The 20,986-nt window shown below is 32.0% G+C and overlaps 1 protein-coding gene across 7 annotated transcripts in view; it reads right to left on the reverse strand.

Moving 5' to 3' along the window:
- Positions 1–208: 208 nt before the first annotated feature.
- The window catches only part of USP25 (ubiquitin specific peptidase 25), a 148,729-nt gene continuing 127,951 nt past the window's right edge, over positions 209–20,986 (reverse strand). For all 7 annotated transcript variants that reach the window (XM_042956528.1, XM_042956525.1, XM_042956526.1 and 4 more), the window contains 6 exons: positions 16,328–16,506; positions 13,857–13,935; positions 10,558–10,637; positions 5,010–5,133; positions 1,166–1,361; positions 209–819 (listed from right to left, as the gene is read on the reverse strand). In XM_042956528.1, coding sequence (XP_042812462.1) covers positions 647–819; positions 1,166–1,361; positions 5,010–5,133; positions 10,558–10,637; positions 13,857–13,935; positions 16,328–16,506 — 831 coding nt within the window. In that variant the 3' untranslated portion in view covers positions 209–646. The remainder of the gene's footprint in view (positions 820–1,165; positions 1,362–5,009; positions 5,134–10,557; positions 10,638–13,856; positions 13,936–16,327; positions 16,507–20,986) is intronic.

Genomic DNA, 20,986 nt, shown 5'->3' on the forward strand with positions numbered 1-20,986 from the left:
TACTAAGTTTAACAACTTAGTCAAAAATATAGATATATTTAAGTGTCAATACTTAGTAAACTTCCAATGTGCTACAGAGACAAATTAAAAGTTTGTATTAATCTATTCATCTATCCACCTAATCTTAAACAATCCCCAGACAAAATTCATTTTTATATAATTAAAATGATACACTAATATACAATATACCTGCTTACAAACACATAGGTAGCCATAAATAAAACTTTATTCTTTAATTTCATTTACAAGCTACCAAGTATTATGTATCGTACACAGTGCTGAACACTTAAATGGTTGTAGTCATGGAAGGATCCAGACTGAATGGAAAGCTGTAGATAAAGAAAAGATAAAAGCAAAGTAATACTGTAACAGAAAGGTGGCAAAAGCATGGCTTTGCCATAATGAAACCAATCAGATTTGTAATTGTACATCAGTTCTGGTTAAAACAAAGTCTGAGCGCCATGCGATTCTCAGCTTTATTGTTTGCAGTCTGGCTAAAGTCTCTATGGTCTGTCTGTCTTTTGCAGTTATTAAAATAAAAAAAAGTTAAAAACTATAGCAGCAACAAGCAAACCCTGTGACAGGAAGGCAAGGGTTAAGAACTAAAAAAAGTTTATACAGTGTGTTCAGGGAAAGTGTGTGCAGTTTATCTTCCATCAGCAGGAGTTCGACTGAGGGATAACATGATTCGGGCAAACCGCTCGCAGAGTTCATGTGTGGAATATGACGGTAACTTCGGTGGTTCATGGAAACCTTTAATCTCAGTAGAACAATCAAGCAGTTTTGGCAGAAAATCCGTCAGCTTCTCTTGGAGGTTTGCTGTAAATACAAACAATTAGATATAGCTAAAGACAGAGCGGGAAAGAAATCATCATCTTCAACATAATTTATTAGAGTGTACTCAACTAATGTTTCATTTCAAAATATGTATTACCATTTGGGGGAAAGAGGTAAAATATAAATGGCAAGGCAGTGTGCACTTGGTTTGTAAATAGAAAAAAAAGGGAATGACATGAATGTAAAAATACTATAAAAATACTATAATGTAATATAATGTTTTTACATGAATGTAAAAATAATATAAAAAATGACAAGAATAAATAACATCTAATTCCAACTATAGTTAATCCCAGCTGAAGTGTCCACTAGCACTGTTTAAACTTACATTCCATTTCTTGTCCAAGATAGGAACACCATCGATTTCTCATGTCTTCCACAGCAAGAATATCTTTCTCTTCCATTTCATCCACCAATAACAAGGGCAAAAATGGGACAATAAACTCATTCATAATAATCAAACCATTGTTTACTTCTCGATCCTCTCCAGATTCAAATAGTTCTGCAGCTTGCTCATTTAATTTCTTAATGCATTGAGAAAAAGAAAAAGTTTTGTTTTTAACTAAATAAAAATCCTGTGTTAATACTGAAGACAACAGAAAAAGTATGTTCACAAACAGTATTAGAACAAATGGCAATCAGGAAAAACAATCTCTATCTGTTCTAGCATGAAGTCTCTTAGAAAAAGCTGTGCATACGAGAATAACAGAAACAAGAACAAAAAGAATGGGGAAAATACTGTTGTCATGTTTTTAAAGTTCATGTTCAGCTTATAATTTTCTGATTATCACTACAGGCACCATATTTTAATTCTCCAGAGGTGAAATTTCCCCAATTCTTAAATTTGGTGTGCCATCAAAGTAATTAAAAAAAAAAAAAATTCAGACTCCATATTATCTTTGAAAAACACTTTATCATCTTCTCCATAAATGCCAATTGAATAAGTACTGTTATATTTCTTGAATCTAAAATTTAAAGGTAATCAATTAGCTCATTATTCCTTCAAAAAATTCTTACTGAGTACATGAGATATGCCAGAGACTATTCTAGATTCAGAGGAACCCAACTGATTAATACAGAAAATTCTCACAGAGTTTACAATTTGGTGCAGAGATTAGCAAACTTCTGTAAAGGAGAAGATGGGAAATATTTTAGGCTCTGACAGCGATACAGTTTCTGTCGTAACTACTAAATTCTGCCATTGTTACACAAAGACAGCCATACATAATATGCAAATGAGAAGGTATGACTATGTTTCAATAAAACTTTATTTACAAAAACAAGTGACAGGCTAGAGCACAGGCCAGTTGTGCTGACCCTTGATAGCAGAAGACAGAAATTCATGAGGTAAGAAATATAGACTTAAGAAACAGATAAGGTATTATAGGTATAGTAAAAGTTATAGTATTTAAGGGTTTAGGTGAAATCTTAACATTTAGAGCATGATAGATATGATTTTGAAATATTCATAGTTAAGCTGAATTACAAAATAAAAATTATATTATTTCTCATGTTTATATTTTATCATTCTTGTGTAATTTATATCTTGATTTTGTAGAGAGGCTTATGTTAGTAGTCTAACTCAGCCACTAAGCAGTGGCTTGAGTAAATAAGCAATCTCTTAGCTTCAGTTTCTTCATATGCAAAATGAAATATCACCTTTTTTAGACAGTGGTTGAGAGGATTAAACAAGAGAAGACTTTAAGTATCTAGCATAATTTTTACAATACACATTCAAACTTATAATAGCTACTACCATTCTGAAATTAATGTTATCTGAAAACAACCTAAACATAGTACACCCAAAGCCAAACTTATTCGTCATCTTAGATTCCCCAAAGCCAAACACAAAACTGTAAAGTCAAGCAGTTTTGACAACCCTATTTCCTTCTTTCTACTCATCTAATCGTTACCAGGTCCCTTGATTTCACTTCTTCCACCATCTTTTATGCCCTCTTCTTCATACCCACTGCACTTCTGTCTTAGTTGAGGCTCTCTCCTTCTTCCCTCTCTAGGGAAGACTTCAATCTCTACTCCTTTCCAGTCCGCCATCTAGTACACTACTTACAGCCAGATTTATTTTCTGACAACAAATGTGACCAAGCCAAACCTACTCAAACTTACAAGGGTACATGAGAATGCTGCATAAGCTTCAACATAGGCTGACATCAACAAGTATTGTTAGCTTCATCACTTGCACCTAACCCTGCTCCTCGGAATCTAGCCCCAGTGGATCTATCTTCATTTTCTGTTGTATACTTTCCAGGTCTTTTCATATGGTGTCCCTTTGGCTGGAACATTTTTCTGCCTTCTCTACAAGGCATAAAAATCCTATTTGTCCATCAAGATCCAGATCAGTGTTCAACTTTTCCCTTAAGGTCCTCCTTGACAACTACAAGCATATTATTTTGCATATTTCTTATAAAGACACTTAATCTGGAATATAAAAATCATTTATGGTACAGACTGAGTTCTTAGGGGATGGCAAATAAACAGGTCTTAAATGTCTCTGTATCCCTCAAATATGACACTCAGCAAATACTCAGTATGAAAAACCCTGAAAGGAACACTAAAATAACCTTCATGCAGTGTCATTTAAATCCCTATGAAACACCAAACTAGGTGTGAATGGTTTAGTATAATATGGGGTGAAACATTCTACCATTTTTTTCATGTTTTAAAATAACCATCACGTTTTGGCTATATTTATATTTAAAATAGCTTTACCAAAATATTGCCATATCCCAAGCCTTCAATTTTTACATTAAAAATTGCTTTAGTTCATTAAATATATAAATATATACAATTCTGCATTTTTAAAATCTAAAATATACACAATTCAGGTCTTCCTTCTTGGGGAATGATTAAAAACCTTTGAAACTGGCCAAATTAAGAACTATCCTCAATGGATGCTAATCACTAACAATTCAAGTTCTAAAATATACTCAAATGCAATAAAAGCAGCTGAGAGAAAAATAGTAAGATCATCGTCATCTAATATTCTCATTTGAAAATTCTAAAGACATATTAAGATTACAAGTAGCTTATGTAGTTCTACTGCAAGAAAACATTTTATCAGCATACCACTTAAAGTTTTTTAAAGTATACTTAAATCATGTAACTTATATAGGTTGAAAAATCATATACCCTTGAATATCTTTGTGTGTATATATACATATATATTTCTCCTTGCACAGGAAAAAAAAAAATTGCAGCTTAGGTGTTCACAGTATGTAACAGAATGATGTTAATAGTTAACTAAGAATTAAATTTAGGGGCGCCTGGGTGGCTCAGTCGGTTAAGCGTCCGACTTTGGCTCAGGTCATGATCTCATGGTTCGTGAGTTCAAGCCCCGCGTTGGGCTCTGTGCTGACAGCTCGGAGCCTGGAGCCTGTTTCAGATTCTGTGTCTCCCTCTCTCTCTCTGACCCTCTCCCATTCATGCTCTGTCTCTGTCTCAAAAATAAATAAACGTTAAAAAAAATTAAAAAAAAAAGAATTAAATTTAATCAGAAAAATGTATAAAGATGGAATTTGTGATCTCATACATCAAGGTTAGCTGACTTGAGAAATATTAACAAAGTACTCCAGACCTTTAGAAACTAATTTGGTGCTACAAAACTGCTAAAAAGACTTTTTTAAAGTTTATATAACAACAGTAATATTTCTGCACATAGACAGCGAAAATATTTGAGGAAAAAAAACTACCAATGACTAGGTGAGAAAAAAAGGATACTGTATTACAATGAATCATTTAACACTATGTACACCAAATTTACTACTGTATTTTAAAAAACTCAGAAAAATCTATTATTTTTCTGGAATAATAATTGCTCATGGCCTGTGCAGTCCCCCCTTCTCTCACCAAAAAAGGGAATAGTAGAATAATGAAGAAACCAAAATATAAAAGTAATCATTTTGATCCTATATTAAGAACATTTCTGGTTACCACCTGCAATATTTAGGACCAATAAAGAGAAAAGATAATAAAGAATTGAGTGCATTCCTGCATCTTAAGCGATTATACCCAGATTACATCATGATGATGTCATCATCATGATACTTTCCTCATCAGAGTTTATAGTCAATCACTTCTATAGGAGTCTGGAAAATCTGTTCAGTGTAAGACAAAACAATAACGTAAACATGACCTCCTAAGTACATTCAACTTACTAGTAAACACTCTCTTCTATAATGTGATATCAATTCTTCATCATGTCCTCTGTATCGGCCTTTGGACAAGAGTTCTTTGTTATTCTGATAAGCGCAGATAAGGAACAGCAAGGAATCTATATAACTTAAAAATTAAAAGAAACACAAGGCATTATTTAATCTTTGTAAAAAAAAAAGTCAACTACAATTATAAAATGCTTAAGTATACATTTAAATTTTGATTATCCAGAACATTACAATAAATGTATCATCTAAAAGCTGTTTTAGCAACAGCCACATCTGAGATCAGGAGATAGTTATGTCATAAAGTAAAAAAACAAAAACAAAAACAAAAACAAAAAAATGGAGCTAGGCTAGAGGCACCTGGGTGACTCAGTCAGTTAAGCGTCTGACTTCGGCTCAGGTCATGATTTCACAGTTCCTGAGTTCGAGCCCTGCATCGGGTTCTGTGCTGACAGCTCAGAGCCTGGAGCCTGCTTCAGATTCTGTGTGTCCATCTCTCTGCCCCTCCCCTACTCGTACTCTGTCTCTCTTTCTCTCTTAAAAATAAACATTGAAAAAAAAATTTTTTAATGGAGCTAGGAATTAAGAAAGACTGGGAGGAAAAAGCCCGTAATTATTGAATTCAGGTAGTTCCTCTCTCCTGATTCCCTGATGTCTTCCATTTAGACTGATAGGGAAGTCAAGAATCTACTTTTTTTTAACAACATAATGTCATTTTTGTTTGAAGAAAGGGTCAGATTACTTTGCTTCTTTATCACAAACATCGTGTGTTTCATTCAGTGACTATTCAGGTATTTTTCCGTGTGCACCCATGGTTCTCATCACGGAGAATAACATAATTGGAAGAGGGGAGAATATCCAAAGGAAATGGGGAAGTAGAAATGGAAAAAAAAAGTGCTTCTACAGCTGAACATTCTGGTGGAATACACACACAAAGAAGAGGGTAGGAACATAACAGCTGGCGGGTCGGTCTTTTATAAAAAGTTTACCAAGTAATATTAATAATGTTACATTAACATAAGTCTATATGTTACGAAGTTCAAACTAAGTTTTAGAAAGGGAGGAGGGTAAAAATGTTTGAGGATTCTATTTACCTCTAAAACAGTTATCCTCTCTCAATATGGGGTAAGAAATAAATATAGCTATATATTTGTATAACTGAAATATGAACGATACTAAGATGTCTCCTTTGTGCCAGTTTTTCCAGTTACAACATACCTTCTTATAGATTAATTCAGAAAAATGTAACATTCTAAAAGGCGAAATATTATAAAGAAACACTTTTAAAACTCCAGGTTACATTAAGTTTTTATTATTTAATTTCATGTGCTTAAATATAAATCAATTCTGTACTTTGAATATAAATGTAGAATTGGAAACTAATGTACACATTAATGGCTTCTCATATGACACACCTGAAACTATTTCATAAAAAATAAGTTATTTCATACACTTTTTTGAAAAGGCTTCTCCCAGGAACTTGTTTTTGAGAAAACTTAAGAATATGGGATTTTAGTTTGAAAAAATATAAACATAACCTCAGGTAAAGGTTTTTAGTTTTATTTATGAAAGAAGAAAAGAAGGGAGTGATAATAACATTAAATACTGTTTTACACCACTAAATTAGTCTGCTGGCACATCTGCCTTCTCTTTTATAGCTATTAAGTTTCCTATTAAAGAGTCTCACTGAATGACATTCACATCTGGCCTTCAAGACCTGAGTCACCTCTCTAAGAATAGCTCTGAAACTGTGGCCCTGTTCCAATTTTCTACTGAAGTACACATTTTCCATATTTTATCAACCTTTAAAGTGCTTACAAACATATCTTCAAATAAATCACAGTAAGACTCAGCAGTCCAGGTACCACATTCTTATTTTAAAGTAAAATAAGACCATGTACCCTGCAGACGCTTTTGATCCTCACTTGTACTATTATAAAATTGTGGTTCCTAAAAACATGATTTCACTTCACTATTCACAGACTTGACAATGGCCTATCAATCAGTATTCATTCAAAGTTTTCAAGTTTTGTGTTTTTATTTAAAAAAAAAAAAAGTTGGACAGAACCTTTTGACAATATTTTCTAACCGACTAGCTGTGGTAACTACTATATTTAAAGTGTTAAAATTAACATTTCTTCTTGTAATATTCCATAAATATTATTTGTCACCATTAACTAATTTTCTAGTTGACCTTTCCAATTTAATAAACATTTGCTACACCAGAATATTCACTTTCTGAATAAGCATGTATTTGAGAATAAGCATATATTTGAGAATAAGCAAATTATGAAATTTGAACATACTTTGAACATACCAAGAGAAGCTAATATAAGAAGTTAATGCAGAGAGCAAAAAAGTGACAGCTTCATCTTTTTAATTCTTACCAAAGAATACTCACCTGATTTCATTAAATTTTATAAGAATACAGATCTCTATTTCAATTTTTTTCTCCCTAGTTAATCGTGTGACCTTGAAAAAGTTACTGCATCTGTGGATGCAATTACTGTGGAGCCTAGTTTATCTATAAAATGGAAATGCCTTCTTGATCTTACTCTGTCCACTTATAAGATCACATTACTATTTATCTTAGAAATACTAATCTCAGCTATCTTAAAGTGAACTTGAATATTCCTATTAAAGAAATATAACTGTGGCCGAAATAAAATAACTCATAAAATGGAGCTACTTATCAAAATAGTTCTCTATTTCAGTGACCAAAGTGAATCACCTTATAAATTACATGATGACTTGTGTCCAAGTATTAACAGTGTTTTTTAATTCTGTGTAACTTTTAACCTTTGCTAAGTGTAGAAGTGATGGCAGTGCTCACTGTCCACCAAACAGGGCAGCAAGGGCCACCAGCATTTTCCACAAAGACAGCAGTGTCGTGTCTGTGCTGGCTGACAGGGTAGCCACTAGCCACAGGTGGCTGGCTACTGAACATTCAAAATGTGGCTAGTATGACTTAGACACTGAATTTTTAGTTGGAAAATTAATTAAATTTAAATTGTCTCATTTGTCTGGTAGCAACCAGGCTGGATAGACAGCACAGCTCTAGAAGTAATAGTCTGTGCTGTCATTTAAAAACAAAATTGCATCAATATCGCAGTGAGAGTTTCCTGTATGTTACATAAAACCAGGAAAGAAAAGAAAGAAAAGAAGGAATTCAATAACTCTTTTAATTGAATACATTATTACAGAGTATTGAAAATACAGCACTTTCTTTTAAATTAAGATCTTTGTCATTTGGATAAATGAGTCTAGTGTGGTCTCAAAACAGAGACTTTTGTTGTCTTTATGTTTTTCAGTAACAGTATACTTAGATTTTCAAGTAGGAAGTTCATAGGTGATACAAAGAAGATTTTTGTCCCAGAGTTCAATTATTTGTTTTCAAATATCTTAAATTTCAGAGGAACTTTTGCTACTGTAAAAAGATTCAAAATAAATGACTAGCTAGTTTTTAATATTTTTTGAAATACAGTAATTGCTTTTGAGCATTAAATTTGTTAATTGGTTATTTTCATATAGTGTTTCCTGAGTATTAATTTTTCACTTCCTTGAGCCTATCAAACCGTATTATTACCAGACTGAGGCTTGAAAAAAATGTTTCACGTTATTGATTAGATCAAGTCTATTATTCGTTTAAATTTTAAGTTCATTAGAGTATTCTGTCTTTGACAATTTCTTCTTTGTATTTGTTGCCCTTTATTTCCTTTGTAACTAATTTCCATTTTTTAACTACTCTTAATGCTGCCTTTTCAAGGTTAATTTGGGTGTAATTAGTGATTAGAATTTAACTTTTTAATAATTTTTTACCTATTGACTTTAGACTTCGCTGTGAGATTGGAAGTAAAAAAAATCTACAAATAATGCCTACTGGTTCTCAGTATACTTGTTCTACTCAAAAGTCTACAGTTGTAAATTAATTTTAGATACACAATTATTAAATGAAATAAAGTTATGTGGATTCCATTCCCTCTACCCCCTTTTCTCAAAAACAAAGCAAGAAAACTCATTTGTCTCATTTATCTAATGTATTGTAGGGCCGACACAAACATGCTTAAGAAATCTGGGGGACAACTTGTGGTTTATTTTATGCTAAACATAAGCTCTACTGATTTAAAAATATAACTTATGTTTATATATTGGAGTTGAAATAGAAATTTTAATACAGATTAGATTAAGACATTTTACAAATGCTTTCTAGACAAACTAACTCTACAACTAGTTTCATAGGTGAATAGTGTTTGATTTCAACTCCTTTTACCGTTCTAGTTTTTAAGTTTATATCAGCTCAGTTTAAATAACTTTGCCGGACCCTACAAATTAATAATCCCTGTAAGTATACATTAGAAGGAAACTAATCTTACTACTAAGCAGTGTGTTATATTACACAGTGAATATCCGTGTTTTGTAATTTAAAAATGATGTAAGGTAATAGTTTCAGGAATGGTTTAAAAACGTGTGGCGACTTGCTTACTTTCAGTGATTCACCAATAAGTTAGAAATATCTATTTTTTAAATATGTTTTTTAAAATGCCTTTTGAACATTTTTAAGCAATGTATTTAAACAATCACATAAAATAAATTACCATGTTTAAATATATATATATTTATATATATATAAAAAATCACTAATATATATTTTAATATATTATATTAAATATTATATTTATTATATATTTATATATAATTAAATATAATATTTAATATATATTTATATATTAAATATATATAATTAAATATAAATATATTTAATATTATATTAAATAAATATATTAAATAAATATTTAATATATTTTAATATATATATTAAAAAATCACTAGTCAAGTACATTAATATTAAAGGATATGAGTTAAGAAATATGTGAATAAGTAAATGCAAATCAGTGTATAAGTAAATAAATCAATATTTATCCTTTGTTCTTAATAACAATTAAAATAAAAAAAATAATATAGTTTAAGAAGTAGAAACTCCTTTAAAATCATCTGTACCTTAAATGAAAAATGATCTAAAATGTGTTTGTAGTCATAATACTTAGAAGACAGCTGATCAATTTTCTATAGCTATAGTTTTTATAGTAATGAAACTTTGGACAAAGGGACATTGGAAACACTGTCTCTGCTTTGAAGTCAAAATTAGACTCAGAAAGAATATGAAAAAGGCTGGAGACTAAAGGCAGATATTATGGTATACAAAGAGTTCTGTGTGTTGGGCTACCAGCTCGTTTGGTCGCTAGCAAACTTCTAGGCTTTAATCTAATCCTATTCCATCCTAAACTTCAATTGTAGAATGTGAGAGCTAATAAAAACAAAGACACTAATGCCAACCTTATAGATTTAATTGAAAATGGAAAGTATGTGGGGTATATGGAAACTTCCAGTACCAACTATACAATTTCTCTATAAAGATAAAACTTCTAAAATTAAAAGTTTATTAAAAATATGTACAGTGAATAAAACCTTTTCTAAAGATGAGGTCATATCTGAATAGAATTAAATGCAAAAATTAAGCTTTTCATATTTGACCATTCTGCCTTACCTTTCTCTTTGAAAATTTTCTAGCCCAATTATGAGATACATGGTTGTTTCCCTGAACTTCCTATAATCCTGATGCCACTCCTGTAGGTGAAAGAAAATATTAAAAATATACAAAGTAAGATATTAAAACTACAATGAAAACTGTTCATAAAGCAATGTGTTATTCTGACAACTATTCAAAGTAATAGAAGCAAAGAAATCAAAATTAAGATAAATAAGACCTAAATCAAAACTTTAGCTTCTGATACACAAGACCACTTTATTAGTGGTCTTACATTTATAATAATAAATGTAAAAATTACTAGACATTAACGAACAATGAAATAACAATGATTCACTAAAAGATAACAGAAATGCAAAGGCAAGATAATCAACCAGGTTTTCTCTCTTTCAAAAACTGTTCTGTCTAAAGGCATATTATTATTAAGATATTATTACAGATGTACATCACAATTGGATGTAGGAGGTAAATGAAGTTACTACTCTAACAGAATCAACACTGAAGACTATTATTTGATGAAGAATATTAAAAAACTAAAAGAAAGACAGTGTAATGCATTTATTTAACCTTTTATTTTTGCCAAATTTAGGTTAAATTTTATTTTAAATGTGGTAGCTGAGTTTATTCATCTGAGGTATGGTGAAAAACATACAAGCATGTCACATTTCAGCTGTCCCTTCCTCCAAAAAAACCAATTACTGGGCATATAATAGGACTAAACAATTCAGAACTGACACCCTCTAACTCAAGACAACAAATCAGGATTTTTCTTTAATTTATTTAAAAAATTTTTTCAAGGAAAACCATAACCAAATTCAATATAGGATTTAAACTAAGATACTGATAATAAAAGTATTAAAGCTCTTATATACATATTACATAAGCAAATGAAAGTAAGAAACATATAGACCAGTTGACCAACTATACTCTCCTTGAATATAAATTAATTTTTAATTTTAATTTTTTGAGGCATAATCTTACAGTATTAGTAGACCTTAATAACATAAAGATAAAATTTGTCCTACAAGTGTGAAGTTAGCTTTTCTGGGAAAGTATTTAAATTGCCACTCTACTGTCATTAGAAATGTCTGAGGAGTTGTGAGTAAATTTCTTCTGTAAAGACCTAGACGGTAAGTGTTTTAGGCTTTGCAGGCCATGTAGTCTCTGTTGTCACTATTCAACTCTGTGACTGTAGTGTAAAAACACTCATGTATAATACATAAACAAATAGTTGTAGTTGTGTTCCAATAAAACTGTATTTATAAAACCTGGTGGTAGGCTGGATTTGGTCTGTGGGCCAAGGCTGGCTGACTCATGACTCAGAGCAGGATAAAGATATATGGGATACACAGAATCTAAAACCATGTCCTATAAATACCTGTAAGATTTAATGGCTCTGCAGTTAAAAATATGAGAAGTTTTCAGAACAAAAATATGTTAAAGTGAATCTAATGTTGCAACCCTGGGGATGGAGTGCAGAGGCAAATCCTAATTAAAAATCAAGTTTCATGTAACTTGAATCTTGGGGACAGGGTAGAGTGAGTAACCAACCCACTTGTTTGTCATCTCTGGCATATATTATGTGCATGTTCTTAGATCTTCTCTTCTGCTATCTTGTTGTAAGTTACCTACCCTTATGCTATTACTATTATAAAGCATAACGGTTAAGAATGGTACCTCTTGATTTCTAGTAGAATGAGCCATCCTACGTTCTTCAAGAATGTCTGGGCTAGACTGAGATGTCCACATTTCGTAAAAATTTTGAATCAGCTTATCAAGCTCCATCAAACAATCTGCTAAAAGTTTGACAGGGACTGCACTGAATCAATAAACTACTCTGGGGAAAAAATGACATCTTTACAATACTAAGTTTTCCATAGTATGTATATCCATTTATTTAGGTCTTCTTTAATGCCTCCTAAAGTCAAGCACATCTCTTGTTAAATTTACTTCTAGTTATTCTATAGTTCTGGATGCTATTGTAAATGGTGTCATTTTCTTAAAATTTCATTTTCCGATTATCTGTTGCTGGGATAAAAGAATGAAATTGGTATGTGACATAAGTTCTGCCTGTTGGAAAACTGTTTTATTAGTTCTAATAAATTTATCTGTAGATTTTTTATTTTCTAGGTGTAAAATCTGCAAATAATGATAGCTTTGTTTCTTCTTTTCAAATCTTTTACTTTTTGCTTATGTTTGTTGCCTTGCTGCCCATGTGAATTTCTAGTACAATTCTGAATAGCAGTGGTGGTTGCAGACATCCCTGTCTTTTTCCTGATCACAAAAGGAAAGCTTTCAATGTCCATAGTTCCATATGATTTTTGCTATGCAGTTTTGTTATTGTTGTTTTTTTAAAAATTTTTTTTTAATGTTTATTTATTTTTGAGACAGAGAGAGACAGAGCATGGACAGGGGAGGGGCAGAGAGAGAGGGAGACACAGAATCCGAAACAGGCTCCAGGCTCCGAGCTGCCAGCACAGAGCCCGACGCGGGGCTCGAACTCACGGACCGTGAGATCATGACCCGAGCCGAAGTCGGACGCTTAACCGACCAAGCCACCCAGGCGCCCCGCAGTTTTGTTGTTTTTTTTGAGACACTCTTTAGTAGATTATCATAGTTGTATTTCAGGTTAGCTCAGGATTTTTTTCAAAAATGATTATTTTTCTATATCCTTCCTCCTGTATGTTAATGTGGTGAATTACAATAATTGTTTAAGAGAACGTGAAGTCATTAAGTTTGTAAATGTGACCAAAATTAATCAAAGGCACTTGTGAAATCAACTTAAAATTTACTAGATAGGGGTGCCTGGGTGGCTCTGTCAGTTAAGCGTCCTACTCTTGATTTCAGCTCAGGTCATGATATCATGGCTCGTGAGATCAAGCCCTTATGAGCCTGCTTGGTATTTTCTCTTTCTCTCTCTCTCTCTTTCTGCTCCTTCCCTGCTCATACTCATATACACACACTCTCTCTCTCTCAAAAGTAAATTAATTTAAAAACCTACTAGATTTGTAAATTTAAAAAGGCAATGTATAAAGTTAAGTTTAAAAGTCTAAAGAAATACTGGGTGTTTGAATTGGTAAACTAAAAAAAAACAGTATTAATTTTAAAGCCAAAGTTAACACAAAGAATTTTGTGTACAAAAATTACCACAAGCACGATATGAGCACTCATGCATGTTCTCTCACATGTACAACACTGTCCAATAATGAAATGTGCTCAGTGGTGAGGAAATGAAAGAAAGGTCAGTGAACTACCGAAATTCCTCAATCTACAGTTCAACCTCTCAAAAGGCACATTACCTCATATTCCTCCAAGTTTACTTCTTCAGGTTTTATCATTTCAAGTTTGGCTTGAGCAACTTTCATTATGTTGTGACACCTTCAAATAAAAGAAATATATTCGTAAATCAAAAGTGAAATTCACAAAAAGTGAAAAGCATATGACACAAAACTAAACTACCCAACATACGTGAAAATAAAATCCACTGTCACTAAGCAATACTTTTTGAGGAAGCAACTCTCAAATAAGTTTAATTGAAAATGTTTTTTGGATCAATGTTGGACTGGATAGTTACAAAGTATATAAAGTAGACAGCATCAATAATGCTACCTCAAATTTACATGTTATATTTACAAATGGCTTTTAAATTACATTTTATTAATACATATTGTATAAGTAAAAACAAATGAAATGTGTTTTTTTATAACATATATATATATTAAGCAAGCTCAGGAGATATTAAATCTCATCTTCCCATTTCAAATGGCATGATTCATGAACAGCAAAAAAGAATCTAAACTGTGCCTATCATTTCAGGTAATAGAGACATTGTTGCACATGTTATGATCAGAATCATTGTTAAAGAAATCTCTGCAGAGTATGTTTAGCTATCGCATGCATCTTAACTTTTCAAGTATAAGACAAATCAGGTTATCAAAACGAACTGATGAATTTGCAGTCCTCAGGACAAATAACTACAAAAGAGTGAAAGTGAATGTGATTACCCCATTAATATTTGCCCCCAATTCAATAGCGTATATTCACTGGAACATGGTTTCCCAACAGCCCAAATAATAAGGGTCATAATCTGGCATATTTCTGAGCTCTTTGTGGTTACATGTAAAATAAATGATGCTCCTACGACTACAAATAAAATATAACAGTCAACATTCAATGAGCACTTTATTATCTATCAAATATTGTTCAAAACCATTTACTTGTATTACTTCACTTAATCCTACATTTCACAGCAGATACATGGTGAAGCAGGAATTTAATCCTAGATGCTTTGTTTTCCTCATTTTCTTCTCTGCCACATAGATTTTTAATTCAGTATTTTTGAGATATTCAAGAAAGGATAATAATTTATTTCAGAATTAAAATGGACTACAAACCCCAAGATAACATAAACGATTCTGTATTCTAAAATAAGTTCCTGGGATGCCTCCATGGCTCAGGTAAGCATCCAACTCTTGATTTTAGCTCAGGTTATGATCACCACAGTTTGTGAATTCAAGCCCTGCATTGGGCTCTACGCAGACAGTGTGGAGCCTGCTTGGGATCCTCTCACTCTCCCTCACTCTCTTTCCCTTCCATACTTTCTCACAATAAATAAACAAACTTAAAAAAATAAAAATAAAATAACTTCTAATACTTTGATGTTTACCTGAGGCCTAAATTTTTTAATAGTATTCATTTTAACTAGATTGTATTTTAATTTTCCAACTTCAGCCAAAAATTATAGTTTATAGGAATTTTCACAAGAAAACATTTTTGGGTAAACCAAACTACAGTTGATCCTTGAACAACATGGGTTTGAACTTCATGGGTTCACTTACACACAGATTTTCTACAATAATGTAAATGTGTTTTCTCTTTCTTAAGATTTCAGTAACATTTTCTTTCCTCTAGCTTACCTTATTGTAAGAATACAGTATCTGATACATAGAACATATAAAATATGTGTTCATCGACTGTTTACGTTATCAGTAAGGCCTCCAGTCAAGAGGAAGTTATTAGCAGTTTAAATTTAGCAGAGTCAAAAGTTACACAACTTTATGTGCAGATTTTCAACTGCACAGAGGTCAATGCCCCTAATCTCCACATTGTTCAAGGGTGAACTGTAATTTAACCATTTTAAGGCTTCTCTTGATGTCAGAGGACATTTAACTATTTTATTTTATTAGTATATATGGTTAAATACTTTTCTCTAGTGATTCTCAAATGAGGGTAATTTTGCTCTTCAAGGGGTTATCTCTCAACATCTGGAGACACTTTGGGTTGTCACCTCTTGAGGGAGGCGTTACCGACATTTAGCAGGTACAGGTCAGGAACACTGCTAAATATCCTACAAATTATAGGATAGCTTCCCACAATAAATAACTATCTCACTCCAAATATACATAGTGCAGAGACTAGAAATTCTTTATTTCCCTAAAATATTAAGTCCCCAAAGGGTAGTGCTTACATTATATTCTTCTGTACATCTTTATGTTGCTTAGCTCAGTATCTTGGTCAACAAGTAAAATGTACTAAAACAATATAAATTATTTTCAGCTCAAACTTCTAAAGGTTATGACTATAAACTCCAGAGAAATTCCAAAACAACTGTTCAAAATTAAGGGAAGTCTAAGTTTTGTGCTGTATTTATGAAATAGGTCTTTCTTTGAATATGTATAAAATAAACATTTAGAAACTGCACTAAAAGCAATTTTAAAAAGACAATTTAACAATACGTTAGATATTTCACATTTTAATTTTCTTAAATTACCTTTCATCAAAACTCAAATTTCTATCTCCAAATTGTTCTAGCAATGTTTTCTCAATGATTTTCTTTGGTGCCTGGTTCTGGATAAAATAGACCACTACATGATGTAAACGATAATCTGTTTCTGGTGGGGTGTCTTCTTGGGCCAATTTAACCAATCTTGAATACTCCAACTTAATTGCCTAGAAAATGTAACAAAATGCCAATTTTGATTAATTATGGTAATTAAAATCGTTCAATATTACAGCTCTACATGTTCTTGTGTTCAGATACACTTTCTTCCTTTAAAGTATTACCAACAAGGTGGCACATGGTACATCTACAAATATTGTCCCGTATTCCACAGGTTGAAAGAATTTTCTAAAACTGACCATATACGCCCTCATCTTTTCACTGAATAAATAGTTTTTTGTTTTAATGCAGAGAACTATTAAACTGAACAATACGCCTAAGCTTACTATGCGAATACTAGTGTAAAACTGTTTGGAGTCTGGTCTATTCAAAGGCATCATAAGACTGAGATACTAGGGATCTCTTACCCTGTGCTTTCTAGTATCAGTTTCATGTGTATCTTGAATATCCCAAATTCTAGAATTGAAATACAGTTTCCTGAAATACCCATATCTGAAAGAAAATGGCTGGCTCTTATATGCATAATAATACCACTGCAATTAACTTTTAGCTAAAGAGCCCCAAAATAATGAAAAAGCAAGCCCTGAGATTGTAGTTACCACAGAATGAATTCCTTGTTGCTTCAAAAATATCTGAATTTCAGGGCGCCTGGGTGGCTCAGTCGGTTAAGCATCCGACTTCAACTCAGGTCACGATCTCGCGGTCCGCGAGTTCGAGCCCCGCATCGGGCTCTGGGCTGATGACTCAGAGCCTGGAGCCTGCTTCTGATTCTGTGTCTCCCTCTCTCCCTGCCCCTCCCCCGTTCATGCTGTGTCTCTCTCTGTCTCAAAAGTAAATAAACATTAAAAACAAATTAAAAAAAAATCTGAATTTTATTAGTGTAATAATTAATGAATATTATCACTATTATTACCTTAATGCTTGAGCGTCCTTTTTCTTTATAAATAGGAACATCTCAGAATTTACAACTAATTATAATGGGAAATAATAAACACTGATACATGTTTCTACACATGAGCAATCATTTGGAAAATATTTGCTCATACAGAAACAAGGGTAGGGTTATACATCAAATATTGTTGTATATAAGAAACACATATGATTAAAAATCACACTTTTAAAAATTTCACTAATATTGGACTTTTATCTAAATCCTAGCTCTATTAACTGTAAAACATTTTGGGGCCACATGTAAAATATTTTATAAAAAATCCATTCCATTAGAAAAGTTTTTTTTTAATGCATGTCTTTCTTAAGCAATTCTTGGCTATCCAGATACTACACTATATTTTACAGAAAGGGAGAAAATATAACGGACAAACATTAAATGAAATATTCTAGTCATGCATTCTTATATTTCACTAAAGGGAAGGCAATAATAAGTCTTTTCTATATATTTAGCATTATAAAAAGAATTATTATTTTATGGCTAAAATACATTGTGCTTTTTTTGGTTATATACGCTATGTTAAAGTCTTGCTGTTGTGGTTAAAAATAGCCATAAAAATATATTTTGACATGTAAGATTATTAAGGCTTACTTCACTGTATACCTAACTGGCACACAGAAGCTTCGCTTAGAACTCTAAAATCTTCCCATTTTCCCAATATGAAAAAAGGGGCACATGTTCATTTACTAACCAAACTGTACTGATTTTGAGAATAAATGTAAAACAAAACCATTAATAACTGTTCTTTCTTATCATGGTGCTCAGACAATGACTGTCACAGACTATTAAAAGTTCTTTTGAATATTCAAACATTTCAGGTCAAAATTAGTATGACCAAAATAAAAGAAATCTGTATGTTGAGTCTCTTAAAGTAATATTGTTGGTTTAGAGATAAGGAGTTATAATACTAAATGGTTATGTATATTTTTACATATGTTCAAAATAGAGGCTGTATTTTTTTCATAGAGAGTAAAGAGATTTCTATTAGTGAGGTGGAATATATATCCCCCTTTTATTTTAAGATTATGTTTATCTCTTGATGTTCTATTTAAGATTATCCCAATTTTCACAAGTAAATGCCAAAGTTACAATCTATAGATGTTGAATCCAGAAGACGTAGTAAGGTACATTTAAATTTCTACAAGTAATTTTTCAAACACATAAAACACTTTTTACCAGCACAGATTATTTTTTATAATTATCAATTATTTTTGTTTATTTATAAACTGCCTTCTAAAAAGGTTTTCTGATGTCTAAAATATACCACAATCATATTTAATTCTTCAAATTTTCAACAGATGTTCAATGCCGGTATATTTAGCAGAGTTCTTCATCATATCATTATAAGTAAAGTTAACACTGCTGAGTTGTTCAATTTTATTCACACTACTGCCTCGAAATACTCCCCTAGAATTAACGTTTGTCCTTTCCATACTTTGGCTGCCTGTGCAGGCAATTAATTAGCACAGATACTGCAATGAAACCACTACACAAATACAAAATGAAATGTTAATACTGGTCATTAGGTGATGGAACTGCTTTGTAAATAATTTTTAAAATTATCTTTCACCAGACCTTTAACATGGTCCTACTAATCAGGTCCAAAGTTACCTATTCGGTCTTATTTCCTATGACTCTTGAACAAAGACTTCTCTCAACCTAGGTTAGGCTGGTTTCCCCACAGATGCACACATGCCCTTGTTTCTTAGGTTCTCTACATGTATAATGTCCTTTCTTGTTTGTTTCCCATCTATCTACAGATGACCCTTCAATGAGACTAGTTTCTCTCTTTTGAAATCTTCAGTTCCAAAGACGAAATAATTTCTACCTAGACTTTTTCTACCTTTCTAAATCATATTATAAAATATTCTAAATGTGTAATTTTTATAAACTTTATTTTGATGTAACTATATACATACATCAGAAGATACCAAATATACAATATATTCTCGAGGCAGTAAGATCTAAGGGAAAATCAGTTAGACTAAGGTTCAAAAGCTAGGTATACCATTTATTAATTGTGACATAAAAAAAGTCACAAAGTTCTCCAAGTCTTAATGCACTTATCTGTGAAATAAGGTTAGGTGACTTTAGAGAGAGAATACGTGTATGTGTGTGTATAAATTATATATTTATAGACTCCTTTTTAAAAAACTGACATGTACCAAAAAATTGAAGAAAACCTACTTCAAATCCCAGGGGATTATAATCATATAGGCTATAGTATTTGACCACAATGCAATACAAATAGGAATTAAAAATAAAGACAACTCCCGGGGCACCTGGGTGGCTCAGTCGGTTGAGCATCCTGCTTCGGCTCAGGTCATGATCTCACAGTTTGTGGGTTAGAGCCCTGCCTTTGGCTCTGTGTTGACAGCTTGGAGCCTGGAGCCTGCTTCAGATTCTGTGTCTCCCCAGCTCTCTGCCCCTCCCCTGCTTGCACTGTCTCTGTCTCTGTCTCTCTCAAAAATAAATAAAACATTTAAAAAAAATTTTAAAAAAAGGACAACTCCCAAACTAAACTCTTAGGAGGTAAAAAGATAGTCTCAAATTATTCTTGGGCCAAAGGATTCAAAATTATATTAATAATTGGGATCATAAGATATCAAAAACTATTGGACATAGCCAGACTACTAGTCAAAGGAAAATTCCAACTTAACCACTATAGAAAAAACACATTTCAAGAAGCTGGGGGATGGCGGGGCTGGGGGAAGAAACTAAAGTAAGATAGAAGAAATAAAATAATGTGGCAATTAGATAAGAAATAGTCAAAAGCTTTTCTTTCCAAAAAGATGGATGAAATATCAAGGTATGGGAGAAAATTCAACACCAGATATTAAAAAGGTGACAATATCAAAAATACAAAAAAAAAAGCTTTAAAATTTATTTAAAAATAATAGATATAGCTGTATGCCAATAAACTACAAGTTTTTGATTAAACAGATAATCATCTAGGAAAATAGAAATGGCCAGAATTGCTTTAAAAGGTAGAAAAAGTACCAAGTTCTTGAAGAGACACAGTAAAACTGGAGAAAAACTGGAATAGTTGCCCAAGATCTGTATGCAATAATCAGGTTCACACCGTTTTAGAGATGTGATGTTACGTCATATCTTCAAGAACCAAATGATGTCTCTATCTAAAGTCCTCCGAAGCCCAAGAAAAGGGCAAAGTCTCCTTAATGATTACACAAGGCCAGAATAATATGAATATAAAGTATTAAAAAATATTTTAAAAAACTATAGATCAATTTATCTATAAACACAGATGCCAACACTCATCCATTTTTGATAAACTACACTGTGTATAAAAAGAATATACAAAAAGTGTTTACAATGGTTAAAAAAGAGGGGATGGTAAATGTTAAAATCTTTACATTCCAAGGGTTAATTACAGAAAAATCTGTTCACATCTCAAACAGATGCATTAGAATATTTCTAATTTCCAATACCAACCAGTTTAGAAGAAAGTCTCAACTATGAATTTAAGAAAATGTCTTTAATTTGTAAAGGGAAATCTATAAAAAAACCAATACTACACATCATGCTTGAAAACAAAACACTAGAGACACTTCCATTAAAAT

Source organism: Panthera tigris, chromosome C2 (genome assembly GCF_018350195.1).
Source record: "Panthera tigris isolate Pti1 chromosome C2, P.tigris_Pti1_mat1.1, whole genome shotgun sequence".
NCBI classification, from domain to species: domain Eukaryota; kingdom Metazoa; phylum Chordata; class Mammalia; order Carnivora; family Felidae; genus Panthera; species Panthera tigris.